General features: G+C 41.3%; 1 protein-coding gene across 12 annotated transcripts in view; it reads right to left on the bottom strand.

Annotated features, from left to right (window-relative positions):
- Positions 1 to 81: 81 nt before the first annotated feature.
- Positions 82 to 15,347, bottom strand: part of ncor1 (nuclear receptor corepressor 1) — a 382,757-nt gene continuing 367,491 nt past the window's right edge. For 9 of the 12 annotated variants that reach the window (XM_048557338.2, XM_048557340.2, XM_048557334.2 and 6 more), the window contains 4 exons: positions 13,095 to 13,148; positions 9,404 to 9,424; positions 6,605 to 6,826; positions 82 to 1,746 (listed from right to left, as the gene is read on the bottom strand). In XM_048557338.2, coding sequence (XP_048413295.1) covers positions 1,562 to 1,746; positions 6,605 to 6,826; positions 9,404 to 9,424; positions 13,095 to 13,148 — 482 coding nt within the window. In that variant the 3' untranslated portion in view covers positions 82 to 1,561. The remainder of the gene's footprint in view (positions 1,747 to 6,604; positions 6,827 to 9,403; positions 9,425 to 13,094; positions 13,149 to 15,347) is intronic. The other 3 variants (XM_059655479.1, XM_059655478.1, XM_059655477.1) reach the window with 2 other exon arrangements.

Raw genomic sequence — 15,347 nt, forward strand, 5'->3', positions numbered from 1 at the left:
GAGCCTACCATGTTGCAAATGATACATGTATAAAATCACAACATTATTCAAATGATCAAAGTAAAATGAATCAATTTAAAAGACTGAAATCAGATGTCATCTTTATTTTAGTTCAATAAACATTTACATGAATGTGTTGTGGTTTTGGAATGGCGAGCTATTTTAAAAGGTAGAGGTTAGCCTGGAGTGGCTATTTGGCAGGAAGGGGGACTGCAGTTACAACAAACAGTGCAGCAATGAGATAAGAATTCTGCTGGAGGCAAGTGTCGTGCTTTGAGGGCTGTCCGCAGGCCTAGATAAAGGAAAATAACGTGATGATATAATTCCATTCCAAGGAATCATTTGTGGAGCTGCCTCAATTTCTACTGTGTAACATTCAGCATCAAAAGAATTTACAGGGTTTTTTGGGAATCAAGAAAGAAATTAAACATGCATTTCAAAAGCTGCACACCCTACAGTCAAAGGATTTAAAGCTGAATTAAGTGCATTTATTCCACTGGGACCAATAATCTGTAGCCAACCACAGCAGCAATCTCAGTAATGTTTGGAATTAGTTATGCAAACTCTTACCAATTCCTCCATTCAGATTTTTACTGCCTATCTATTTTGATGTTCACATGCAGTTCTGCAGTTACGGAACATATTCCCATACTGCAGGAATCTGACACTGAAACCCCACAATGTTCTGTGAATACAGCAGAAGCTCAGACTCCTGCAGGCCACTCGTGTCAAGACTGCATGACAACAGAACACCAGTGACTGAGAACTTTGTTATTCTCTATGTTGGATATCTATGTTCAATGTAATTACTAAACATTCTCAGAAATTAGAGATTCCTTCACTCCTTTCTCACAATAACTTGTGGAAGCAACATGAAGGCCTGCTTACATTTCCCAAAACTTTAAAATAGTATTTTGTTTTGTTGGAGAGATGACTGAAATAATTAAGGGAAAAGCATGAGGTGGAGGCAAAACGCATTCCCTTTGGGCGATTGTTGTGCACAGTAACTGGGGTTAGGCCCCTTCCTGAGCCCACATACACCAGGTTATATACTCCCTTCAATTCTTTTGTATTACAATGAATCATAATACATCCATGCATTAATATCTTAGCACTGCTGCTAAATAATTAAAGACAAAATGGAACTTAATTTACAACGAATATGGAATACCAGTCACTCGGGCTCACCTCACTGGTGAGAAATTCCTGTGTTTACAACAGTCAATTCACCATTTCAAGATCTTTTAAAATGTAAGATTGGTAGCATGATACAATGGTACAGTATTCTATATTACACAAGAATGATTTAAAGACAGTTTTTAAACAAACAAATGAAGAGCAGGAAGTGTCTTTCATTGTGAATTCTACATGAGCATCTGTGATCACGATTTCTTCTCCACCCAGCATCTGCTCATCTGAGGACTTAACACTGCTTTGCATTTGCCTATGTGAGCAAACCCTCCATTACTTCAGCACTCGGCGAGCTGGGCTCGAGGAGAGTCTCTTGTCTGTGGTCTGCAGGCCTGAAACAACTACTAAAACCGTAGCCAGGGTAGCGTATTCAGTCATCACTATCTGATAATGTCTCATATTGGGAGGAGAGTAAGGGAGCTGGCTCGCGGTCCCACGTCCTGGCTGGAGGATGTGAGCTGGCTTGACCCATGGCTGGTGGTGCACAGGCGATTGAAGTTGGTGCTACGCTCATCATGCGCATTGTCAGCGGGTTATAAGGGAACGCAGTTGAGCCTGTGCAACAAAACATGAAGCAGTTAATCCACATTCTTTACTTTGAGATGTTTTTAGGTTATAACTGAAAACAAAACGTGACCATGCCACACAATAATTTTTATTTTTGTTTCACGTGTCACAATACATCTATGCATTAATATCTCTCCATGTACTTATCTTTGTAAAGTACGGTCCAAAACAGTTCACAGAGAAATAGCTACAGGAATGCACAACTGACAGCCAAAATGGAAAGGTAAGTGGGTACTAAATGAGACTCGGTGCAAGAGTTTGGTTCAAAAGCAGAACTGTAGTGGTAACTGAACTATTAATTCAAAGGGCGGTGGGAAATGCTTGGGGACATTGATTTACATCCACCAGTCAGATTGTGACATATGAATTCAATTAATAAATGTGGAATTCAAAGCTAACCTAGGGGCCCTCTTGTGCCATGGTGGTATCTGTATCCCTGGACTGAGGGGCCTGGGTTCAAGTCCCACCTGATCCTGTGGTGTGTATTAACATCTCTAAACAGGTTGATTAGAAAAACACAAGTCGTTTATTGACTTAGGGCTCTTGTGGTGTCATGGTAGCATCCCTGCCTTTGAGCCAGGTTCAAGTCCCACCTGTTCTGGTGGTGTGTAATAACATCTCTGAACAGGTTGATTCAAAAAGATGGAACAATGTACGATAACCAGCCAGCCCAGCGACCAAGCCAACAACCTCATCCACAATCCGACCTACAAATCTTCATAAGAATCTCAAACAGATGCAACAGGTTGATTAGAAAAATAGGTTAAAAGCTAAACTCATGGTGACTGAGAAGTCATTGTTGATTATTTCAAAAACCCATGTGTTTCACTCATATCAACTGGGGAAGGGAATCTGGTATCCTTACCTAGTCTGGTGTACATATGATACCACATGCACTGCAATGTGGCTGGCTCTTAACTGCCCTCAGAATTTGCTTAGCAAGTTATTCTGTTGTATCAAGCTGCTACAAAATCTTAAGAAAAGGAACGTAATTGGATGAACCACCCAGCACCAACCTAGGCACCAGACACAACAACAGAAGAATTTTTTCTTACGAAGTCTAGAGACTTGTGCCAAACTGGAAGAGCCATCTCAAAGAGCAGTCAAACAGCCTAACAGTCATAATCACAGAATGACACATTGCAGACAATGCCTCAGACACCACAATCTAACCAGCAGGACACACCCACAATATGTGGCCACAAACCAGTATACATTTAGGAGAAAGTTGCCTTGGGAGTTGTCAACATTGATTCTTATCCACAAAGTCTGTGGCATCAAGTGAAAATGGGCAAGGAACCCACCTGCTGATTACTACCTAGGCTTTCCCCCATCCTGCTCCTGGCTGATGGATCAGTGCCCTCCATGATGAGCAGAAATAGGAAGAAGCATGAAAAATGACAAATTTTCAAATCACCATTTAACTGGTCATCTATTTTATTGCTGATGCAAATGACACTGCCAGGGATGGTGGGGGCCGGGGTCTGTGGGTTTGACCAGATGGAGTGTGGGCATTTTTTAACCAACTGCAGCTTTTATGGGAGTTTTGTTGCTGCCAAGTCACAAGTAAGTGTCCTCTTATTCTGTAACTATGTCCCCTCGTCTGAGATTTTCCCATTTGTACAAGCACACATCTACCCTGTCAAGCCCCCACAGAATCTTGTATATTTCAATAAGATCTTCCCCTCAATCTTCTAAACTCTACAGAATAACAGTCTAACCTGTTAACCATTCTTGATATGTTAAATGTTTCATCCCAAGAATCAGCCTAGTGAATCTCTTTAGAAATGCCTCTACTGCCAGAATATCTTTCATTAAATGCATGGGCCAAGACTGGAGACACAGCACTCAGTGCAACATTATGACAGAGTAATAGAGTTGTACAGCATGGAAACAGACCTTTGTGTCCAACTCATCTACGCCGGCCAGGTATCTTGAATAAATCTAGTCCCAGTTGCCAGTATTTGGCCCATATCCCTCTAAACCCTTCCTAATCATACAGCCATCCAGATGCATTTTAAATGTTGTAACTGTACCAGCCTTCATCACTTCCTCTGGCAGCTCATTCCATACACATCACTCTCTGTGTGAAAAAGTTGCCCCTTAGGTCCCTTTTAAATCTTTCCTCTCTCACCTTAAATCTACGACCTCTAGCTTTGAACTCCCCCACTATGGCCAAAAGACCTTGGCAATTTACCCTATCAATGCCCCTCATGATTTTATAAACCTCTAAAGGTCACCCTTCAGCCTCCGACAGTCTAGGGAAAATAGCCCCAACCTATTCTGCCTCTCGGTGTAAGTGAAACCCTCTGATCCTTGCAACATCCTTGTAAATCTTTTCTGCATGCTTTCAAGTTTCACAACATCCATTTTAGAGCAGGGAGACAAGATTGCACGCAGTATTCCAAAAGTGGCCTAACCAATGTCCTGTACAACTGTCATCCCAACTCCTATACTCAATGTACTGACCAATAAAGGCAAGCGTACCAAACACCTTCATTATCCTGTCTACCTGCGACTCCACTTTCAAGGAAAGATGAACCTGCACACCAAGGTCTTTGTTCAGCAACACACTCCAGGACCTTATTATAAAGTGTACAAGTCCTGCCCTGATTTGCCTTTCCAAAATGCAGCACCTCACATTTATCTAAATTAAACTCCATCTGCCACTCGTTGGCCCATTGGCCCATCTGATCAAGATCCTATTGTACTCGGAGATAACCTTCTTCAGAGTCCACGACACCACTGCTTTTGGTGTCATCTGCAAATTTACTAACCATACTTCCTATGCTCACATCCAAATCATTTCTATGAGTGACGAAAAGCAGTGGACTCAGCACCGATCCTTGTGGCACACCGCTGGTCACAGGCCTCCAGTCTGAAAAGCAACCCTCCACCATCATCCTCTGTCTTCTACCTGTGAGCCAGTTCTGTATGCAAATGTTAGCTGTTCCAATACTCCACGTGATCTAACCTTGTGAACCAGTCTACCATGAGGAACCTTGCTCAACGCCTTGCTGAAGTCCAGAAGGATCATGTCCATCGCTCTGCCCTCATCAATCCTCTGTCAGTTCTTCAAAAAACTCAGTTATGTTCGCGAGACAAGACTTCCCATGCACAAAGCCACGTTGATCATTCACAATCAGTCCTTGTCTTTCCAAATACATGTTAATACCATCCCTCAGGGACCCCTCAATAACTTGCCCACCACCTATGTCAGGTTCACCGGTCTATAATTCCCTGGCTTTTCCTTATCCACATTTCTTAAATAGTGGCACCACGTTAGCCAACTCCCAGTCTTCCAGCACCTTGCCGTGGGTATTGATGATACAAATATCTCAGCAAGGGGCCCAATAATCACTTCCCTAGTTTCCCCACAGCGTTCTAAGGTACACCTGATCAGGTGCAGGGGATTTATCCAACTTTATGCATTTTAAGCCAGACAGCACCACCACCTCTGTAATATGGACATTTTTCAAGATGTCACCATATACTTCCCCACATTCTATGTCTTCCATAACCTTCTCCACAGCAAACACTGATGCAAAATAATTGTTTCGTTTACTATCTCCCACACATAGGCAGCCTTTCTGATCTCTAAGGGGCCCTATTCTCTCCTCAGTGCCCCCTTTGTCCTTAATCTATTTGTAGAATCCGTTTGCATTCTTCTTAACCTTATTTACTAGACTATCTCATGTTCCCCTTTTGCCCTCCTCATTTCCCTCTTAAGTATGCTCTGCCTTCCTTTACACTATTTTAAGTGCATTAAGATTTGCCCATTATTAAATGCTAACTCTCCAGTAATAAACACCAAAATTCCAATTGTCTTTTTAATTACTTGCTGCACCTGCATGTTAACTTTCTGTGTTCTTCACAAGAACACCTAGATGCAACACCTATGCTGCAACTTTCTGAAGTCGTTCTCCATATGAGTAATAGTTTGTCTTTTGATTCGACCTATCCATATTGTAGATTCCTTCAATTCTCATTACAAGTACCCACCCACCTTATGTTGTTTTGTAAAAAAAATTGGATATATTACATTCTGCCTCCTTCTCCAAGTCATTAATTATAGATAGTAAATAACAGAGGTGCTATGACTGATCCTTGTGGCACTCCAATAATTACATTTGATGACCTGAAGAAGACTTATTAATCCTGATTCCCTGTCTTCTGTGTTAGCCAATCCTCACTTCGTGCTAATACATTATCCCCAATACTGCAAGCTCCCATTTGGGCAATAAACATTCAGGTGGCACTTAATAAATCCAAATATACTACATCTACTGGTTTCTCTTTGTCAATGCTTTGTTTTATTTAAAAAGCTCTAGAAAATGTCAAATATAATTTTCCTTTTACTAAGCCATCCTGAATCTGTCTGAATGCGTTAAGCTGTTCTAACTGTCCTACATTTCCTCATTAATAATGGACTCTAGCTTTTTCCTAATGGTAGATGTTAGGCTACTTTGAGAATTCATTCCTGGAACTAGGTGACAACTAGAAATTTGCAAAATCTTTACCTGGCCAGAAATGTCGATAGACTTTGGGAACAGAATTGAAGGAACTAACCCGATTAACTACATCAATAATTGATTACTTGGTGGAAAGCATTTGGTGTTTAAACCAAAAAACAAATTCAGTGAGTCCAAATTAAAAGTCTGGACTATAGAATAACTGGAATGAATATTCATTTTGAGCCACTCATTCTAAGTGTAATCTGTAAAGCTGCCCTGCAAGCCATCTATGTACAGCACTAAGATAATTTGCTTGATTGATATGGATTTCACAGAGTTCTGACAACATAGTCGATGGGGCATCTGGTTCTCCTTTACCCCATTACACTAACCTGATGGAGGTGATGGATTGGCTTCCTCATTCCGAGCATCGCTGGACACAGGGATCGATGAGCTCATGTTGCCCTGTGATGCACTTACAGAGTGGGACAGCACAACTTGGTGATCTTCTCCTTTATCGTCATATTTTCCCATTAAGGCTTTTCTGATAATGTCCTCAAGGCCAAGGTTACTGGCTGGATCTGCAAAGGAATGACTCCGAGAACTGACTGAACCTGGGAGATGGGAGGAAATAATCATGGGGACAGAAAGAGGGAAACAGAACCAATAAGGGGAAAAGAAGAGTGATAAGGGAAAGGGTACAGGGTGAGGACAAAAGAGGCGCAGGCAGAGAGAATGGGAAAACGAAAAGTCAGCACTTATTTTGCAAGCTGCAAGCTCCAAATCGCAAGACAATGGCAGCATTAACCATTAAAGCAACAGCCATGAACAGACTCTACAACTTCATTTCCTTTATACACATTGAAGAACAGAGCAATACAGTCAAAGAATTCAGCAAGGAAAGTTATTGTTCCATATCTACACCATTCCCAGTGGCTGCCTGTAATTAGCAAATTTATTTACACAAATAAATTGAGTTACCTGAACATTACAGATTTTCTGGAGAAACTGGGCAAAGGATCTCAATACTCTGAATTCCCTCAAACCCCTCAGAAATGCCACAAATCTTCCAAAGCAATCAAATGCACAACTCAAACTGTGGCTTATAAAGTTCTGTCAGAACAGAAAAGGTTGTTTGGCCTAAATGCTCTACGCAGGACTTACAACACCTTTATTCATCTAATTGCACTGACAGTTTTTGCTTCCTTTCTCCATTATGTGGGTAGCTCTCCTTCAATGCATCTATTGCACTGCTTCAGCCTTCTGGGTAAAGACGCTTCTGCTGAATTCCTGATTAAGTTTATTATTGGCGACTGTCTTATACTCAGGACCTTTAGTTCTCATCTTAAACTCAAATGATAACAATTCTCTACAACTGCCATTTCAAATTTTCCTCACTTACAAAAACTTCAATCACGCCTCAGTGTTCTCTTTTTTGGAGAAAACATCCTCAATAGTCTTTTTTTAAAATGTTCTTTGTAATATATAAACCAGAGCTGTAACTGCTCATAGTTATCCAAGTGTGCTGTAAGCAAAGTCTTATCTAAATTGTTTCATGGGAAGCAGGCATCACAGAACAGATCCAAAATTGATTGCTTATGCCTAACTGCACTTGAGAAGGTAGTGCAACTCATTGTTGTACAACTTCCATACAAGTTCCCTCCTTTCCAATTCTATTTATATCATTGTTAAAATACATGCCACCAAATATTGGGGCAACACCATTCATGTTTTGGCATTACATAAGGGGCATTGCTGCCAGAACTAAACACTGTGCTCTGAGAAGGGATTTAACAGTTATAATTCTATCAGGTATCAATTGCTCACTTTTGTATTCCAGTTTTCTTGAAATAAAAGCCAATATTTCATTAGCCTTTTTGATTACTTTTGTACTTGCCCATGAGTTTTCAATCATTCCTGTACAGGGACACTAAAATCTCTCTGATCTTTCACAGTTCCTACCACCTTTTTGTTTAAAAAAGAATGGCTGCTCAATTAATTTCAAGTGAGTCACACAGCGAATCCAATTGATAGTTACTGTAATTCTTAACTCAGTCATGCTCATTTATGTAGGCTAGAAGCTACACATATTTACATGTGAGGCCTTGTCTTTTTCAAACAGAAAGAACATGTCCACACATTGTACCTTTTAGATCTTGGACAACAGCTATTCAATGGTGCATTTCTGCAGCAATACCTGAACCAGAAACAACCTGCCTTGTTGGAAGTTGAACAAAAGCTTCACAGTTAACTATTGCCTGATGCATTTGCAATGGCAATGCTTGTACCAACTACAGTCCACTTGTGAACCAATTAGCATTCTCTTTTCATATAGCAATAATTGTTATTCCTTTGAGATTTAGCGTACTTGTTATTCTGTCCTGATGACTGGAAGTTTGACAGCAAGTTTCTTTGGTCAGGAAGAATTAAATAAAAAGCTTCTGCCAAAATGCGTAACCTACCATCTCTCAACAAAATTCCACCTGTCATTGGTTGGCCCTTTCTTGTTACAGTTAATTAGCATCTTCCTCATTATTAGTCACACCTCCAAGTTCCCAAGGGGACCGAGATTCTCTGCTAAGAACCAGTTACTCAAGTCATTCTTGGTCTTGAGGAACTATCTAAGATTAAAAACTCCACCACACACTTTATATCCCAACATTTCACCAGGAAATCTGCAATGCCTTATACATCAGTGAGCTATATGATTTGGTTAGTTTGAAAGACGAGGCTGTTACTGTTTGCAGGTTGCATTGCTCATCATGCTTGCGGTCCCAACTGACAAACTGAAAGCGAATAAATGAGTATAGCAACTGCAGCAAGGAGAGCTGGGTTGACAATATTTGGGTTAAGATCTGATGGCCACATCAGAAACAAATTAGCCTTAAGTAGGTTAGCATTACCATCAGCTGGTTTGAATCCATGGATAAGGAATCAAAAAGAATATCTCCTCCACAGATTACTCTCCACCCATTAATATTTTTGTCCTTTTGACAGGGAAGTTCAGAGAAATTATGAACAAGCTGTGTTTGGCCTGTGGATAGTATCCCATTTAATCAGTTAGCTACTTGCTGGATATGTTTACAAAGTCAAACTGGGGAAAAGTACATCACTCCCTTGCAGTGAAACTAATTTGGAATCTGTAGGTAAGACCTGAAAAATGTGGCTAGATTGTTAAATAAATGACGCACCTTTTTTGTACGAAACCACACCTGGGTCGAAAGAAAGAGAAATAATTGGGTTTTAGCAGCTGAAATTCTTAAAATTAGTTTCTATTTTACAAGATGTTTTAATCTGAATGTATAAAATCAGTACATTTTTACAGATTAGTAAATAGCAATCTTCTGAGGTAAGTGGAGTTCATTAAACAAGGAGGCAGGCCACATTCACCAGACATATGTACGGCACCGCCAGAAAGTCTGGCATGTGTACTCCCAAGTTAAGGATACACCCCTCTTCCCATCTCCAGCCCTAACAGTCAGATGCACACATCACAAGAAGAAAGTCAGAGATGAGCATGCATAATTAGAACTCCCCCCATCACCCCCCACAAACAAAATGAATGTCAGAAATATGCCTGCTTGTGACCCACACAGCAAGTCAGATGCAGCCTGAGAGAGACAGATACAGGCTCAAGCCCGTGGACATTCAAGGAGAATGTGTACACATTCCCCTCAGCTTCTCCTGAGGCAAATGTGCAGGTGGCAGCAGACAGTCAGGTGCCCATGTGGACCTCCGTTCCTGCCAGTCACAGAGAGGCACAAATACCCTCACCAGCCAGTCAAATGCACAGACATCAACACTTTGAAACACTGAAGACATATACATAAACACATTGATAGCGACGTGTGTTCAAACATAGCTCCCCCTAAACTGTGCCAAAGGTCTCTGCACACCACCTCAAGACAGCCAAACACATGCACGTTGTCGCCTCTGTGTGGACAGACTGATGTTGAAGCATCCTAACAAGTCTGATAGCCACACCCTTAGAAAGATGTGCAAACACCACTATCACCCCACCCTGCACCCCTCAGACAGGTGGACATGTGGGCAAGCACACACATACATCCAAGCCAGTTGCACATCCACACATACCTTCCCAGACAGACATAGATGTACACACAAGTCAGGTATGTATACCCCTACAAGTCAGTCAGATGCACATCTGCGTATACCCCTGCCTCACAATCAGCTGCACAGCTACATACCCATAGCCCCCAAGAGGACTAATACACCTCCCCTCTCTGCTGCCACAAATGGGTCAATATACATGGTCCCACAGACACATGCACACTAACAACATGCACCACTTAGACAACACACATAACCCTAACTGTTATGCTCCGCAGAAAATAGAGGTACCAATGAAACGCAAGGAAAAATCAAAAGGTGGGACAGGACAGACTGGAAAATGCTAGTCCCCTACTTTGCAAGGCAGGTATGGGGGCAGTTAGTGAGTTACCTTGTTATAGCTGTGAAAGGTAGTGCACTGCTTTTCAGGATTAGTCTATTGTAGTTACTTCACTTTATCTAGACTTTGTGCATTATATTGCCTGTTCTTAGGTGGTGCTCGCAATTATCCCATCCTTTTTTCAACGTCCTCGGAATGATATCAATTTGCCGTAATATAATGTTTTCATTGTACTAAAATGTTACATGGTGCTTCACAAGAATGTTATAAAGCAAAAGTAGACACCGAGCATGTAAAGCAACATTAGCCAGATTGCCAAAAGCTTGGTCAATGAGGTAAGCTTGGAGAAGCATCCCAAAGGAAGACAAAGGTAGAGTGTTAGGGAGGGAATTCCAGAGTGCCAGGTAGTTAAAGTCACAGCCACCAATGGTGGAGCAATTAAAATTTGGAACACCAGAAACGGAGAAGCGTAGAATTTTGGAGGGATTTGTAAACAAGGTTGAGAACTCTAAAACTGAGGTATTGGTTGGGGTAGATAGAGGTAATGGATGAAAGGGATTTGCTATGCTTAATTAATCAGAGTATCACTGAAAACAAGATTCATTGGAGCAAACTGTACAGGTTCCTTTGGCAGCACTTTCCAAAGCTGCAACCTCCAACACCTGGAGGGTAAAGATGTATGTGAACAACACAACTTGTTAGTTCCCCTCCCAGCCACAAACCATCCTGACTTGGGAATAGGTCTCCATCCCTTCACTGTTACTGGGTGAAAATCCTGAAACTCCCCTAACAGTGCTGGGGTGTACCAACTCTACATGGGCTGCAGCAGGTCAGGGCTGCAGTTCACAACCACTTTCTAAGTACCTATTCAAGGATACACAATTTCAGGAACAAATAAAGTTACAATAAAGTATTGCTGAGTACTGGATGATCACAAAGAATCATTTGGAAACAGTAATTTGTACATTCGGAATGGACTTATGTTTTGACTGGTAGTGAAGGGTGAGGAATCCAAGATACAGAGCTATTTGAGCTTATGATGTGGAGGCTGTTTCAGTGTTCCCATTATATCTCTCCCAATGGCCTGTCTGACACTGAACTCAGTGATGCCTGCAATGTGAACTTATCATCAACACTCTTGCAAAGCTTCAAGTTTCACAGGCTGCGTTTCTGCAGGAAACATTTTATATTGAAATTTGGATCTATAAATGAGGATGTTCATTGGGCTTAGCTCTCCTAAAGGAATTGCTGCTCATTAGTGTTTCACATTAAACCATCTGCATTACATTGGAGGTTGTTACACAAAAGGAGGGCTCATGGGATTGAGAATAATATTTTGGCATTTTAGAAAGTTAGTTAACAGCAAGAAATAGAAAGTATGAGCACAATAGTCAATTTTGGGTTAGTAGGATGTCATCAGTGTTGAGGCCTTAATTACTTACAATCTAAATTGACTTAGATGAGCAGACTGAGTACACCGGGTTCAAGTTTGCTGATAATATAAAGTTAGGTGAGAAAGTAAGCTGTGAGGAAGACAATCAACACGAAGATCGATATTGTCGATTTGAATGAGAGGAAAAGAAGATGGTAGGTGGAATATGAAGTTATATACTTTAGTAGGAAAAGTACAAATGCAGAGATTAACTGATTGGTGCGAAAGTGGGAAATGTTGCTGTCAGAGGAATTGGAATCCTTGTCAAGGCCTCTTGGAAAGTTAATATGCAAGTCCAGCAAGTAGTTACAAAAGCAAACAGCAGATCTGCCTACATTATAGGGGGAATGAAAGCAGAAATTGCTGGAAAATCTCAGCAGGTCTGGTCACATCTGTGGAGAGAAATCAGAATTAACGTTTTGGATCCAGTAACCCTTTGATTCTGAAGACGGGTCACTGGACCCAAATGTTAACTTCGAATTCCCTCCACAGATGCTGCCTGACCTGGTGAAATTTTCCAGCCGTTTTTGTTTTTGTTTCTCTTTCAGATTTCCAGCATCTGTGCTGTTTCAGGTGTTTTTTCTATACGTTAAGAAGGGATTATAACAGCTAAACAGGCTTGTTAAAAGTAAGTAGGATCTTCATGAGGTCACAAGTTGTGTGTACAGTTTTGGTCTCCACATCTATGGAAGGCTTACACATGTCTCAGACGGAGTGCAACTAAGCTTCACGAGACTGACTCCTGGGGTGAGAGGATTTGGAAGGATGCTTCTCCTGGCTAGGATGTTTAGAATTTGGGGTTACAATCTCCATAAGGGTTCAACCATTTAGAATTGAGATGAGAGGCTTCCCAATGCAGAGCTTTGTGAATCTTTGGAATTCTCTACCCCAGGAGACTGAGAAATTGGTGAATATTCAGGAAATTCAGGGAGATGTGGATAGTTCAGAAAGATAGAAACCAGGAAGAATGGTGGGGCAGGCTGAAAAGGGGCAAATGGCTAAATCCTGCCCCTATTTCTTACTTTAAATCTGACCTTACCTGATGATGTGACAGCAGGCAAGTTAAATATCTCGGTCCCAGGCTGAGCATTAGCTGTAAGGAAAAAGAGAACCTGTTAATGGGTAATTGCACAGCCTGACTGAAAAGTCAAACACTACAATCCAGATGCTAAAGTTTGTGTAGCTTTTGACCATGCATTATCCTGTCCATAATCTTGCCAGGCTGATCTGAGACGATGGGCACAAGATTCTACTCTGTGCCACTCAAATGGTTCTGAGAGAGGACCAGAAACTTACCTAAAAGTCATGACTGGGCACCCTGGCAGAGCCAATGGGTGCACATCAGATGTACAAATTCTAATAATGGGACTTCTGCTGCAAAGCTGCAAACATTTCAAGTGAGATTTAAATGTCATGCACTCCCAATTAGTTACTAGGAATGGAGTATTGTGAAACTAATCACGAACACTGCTGGATTCTCACTCAAACTAGTCTGCTTTTGGCCTGCTGCACTGTCTTGATGAAATTGAACTTGAATTCCAGGAGATGTACCTCATTTTACAAATCAAAAATCAGCCTTCCAAACTCAAAATTGGATTTGGCTTTTTCAAAGACCATCCCTTTTGCTCTTTTACACCACCCCCTCCTCCTTACTTGCTTATAACCATTTTCACACTAACATATTTTTATTCTGAAGGAAGGTCCTTGACCTGAACCATTAATAATTGTTTTTTTTTTCTCTACACACGCTTCTAAACTCGCTACTTGGCCTGCTGTGTTCATCCAGCTCTACATTTTGTTATCTCTGCGTATTTCTAGTTTTGTTTTCGTTTCAGGTTTCCAGCATGTCATTTTGCTTTTGAATGTAAGAGGATGAATGGGCTCTCCCTGGTCCTATTTAACGCTGTCCAGTGACAGACACACAGAACAGATACTGCACTGTTACTTTCCATCGACAAGCTTTCATTTTTGTAAAAGAGGAAAAGGAACTAAAGCACCACACATAATAAAAGCTTGTCAGCAAACACTAGCCAGAATAGTGCTTAAAGGTGTGTGGACAATTACAATCTGCAATGATCCACACAGCCAGTGCCTCTACAAATACAGATATTGTATGTTACGGCAGAAATTAAAAAGTAGGTTTTGTATAGGTTATTTCCTGAAATTAGTCAACCTCTGATAATTTACCCAAGTCTCAGGGAGTAACTGCTAGCTGGCTATTCAGTCAAGTCCTGATTGCTCCCAGTTTTCACAAATACACTTTCTTCCAGTAGAAGAGGCAAAGATGAGTTCTCTTGGCATCCAGGTATATTTATTACTCAAGCAGCATGCATGAACGGGAAAATATGTCTGACTAATTTAGAGTTTTTCAATGAAGCCTCAACCAGAGTAGGGAACCAGTCGACGTGTTGTATTTGGACTTCCAGATGCACTCGAAAAGGCACTTCACACAGCATGGATAGAGAATTGGCTCATGGGTAGGCAACAGTGAGTGGGGATAAGGGGTTCTTTTTCAAGTTGGCAATCTGTGACCAGTGGGTTCTGCAGCTGTTTGCAACAAACATGAATGACTTAGAAGGAAGCAGATGCACTGTAACCAAATTTGCAGGTGACACTATAATAGGTGGAAAACTAGGTTTGAGGGGAATATAAACAGTTTATAGAGATATATTGATAAATTAACTAAGTGGGTAAAAAGGTTAGCCAATGGACTATATCGTGGAAAAATAAGTTGCTCATTTTGAAAGGGAGAACAAATGAACACAACATTACTTAAAAGGAGAAAAACAGCAAAAAGCTGCAACACAAAGGGACTTGGAGACGCTTGTGCATGAAACACAGGAAGCTAGCACATAGGTGCAGCAGGTCATCAGGAAGGCCAACGGAATGTTGGAGCGGATACAAACTTTCTGGAAAAGCTCGGCAGGTCTGGCAGCATCTGTGGCGGAAAAAACAGAATTAACGTTTCGGATCCGGTGACCCTTCCTCAGAACTCTGGAACGCTAGCCCTTATTTCACGGTAGTTGGAGTATAAGAGCAGGGAAGTTTTACTGTAAATGTACAAGGTGCTAGTGGGACCACATCTGGACTACTGACAGCAGTTTTGGTCCTTTTTTAGAGGAAAGATACCATTTCAATGAAGGCAGTTCAGAAAAGGTACACCAGGGTGATTCCTGTTACGGAGGGATTTTCTTATGAGAAAAAGCGAAACGGGTTGGGACTTTATGCACTGGAGTTCAGAAACATACAGGATTCTAAATGGGACTTGGCACGCTAAAAACTGGCAGCATGC

Source organism: Stegostoma tigrinum, chromosome 27 (genome assembly GCF_030684315.1).
Source record: "Stegostoma tigrinum isolate sSteTig4 chromosome 27, sSteTig4.hap1, whole genome shotgun sequence".
In the NCBI taxonomy this organism is placed as follows: Eukaryota; Metazoa; Chordata; class Chondrichthyes; order Orectolobiformes; family Stegostomatidae; genus Stegostoma; species Stegostoma tigrinum.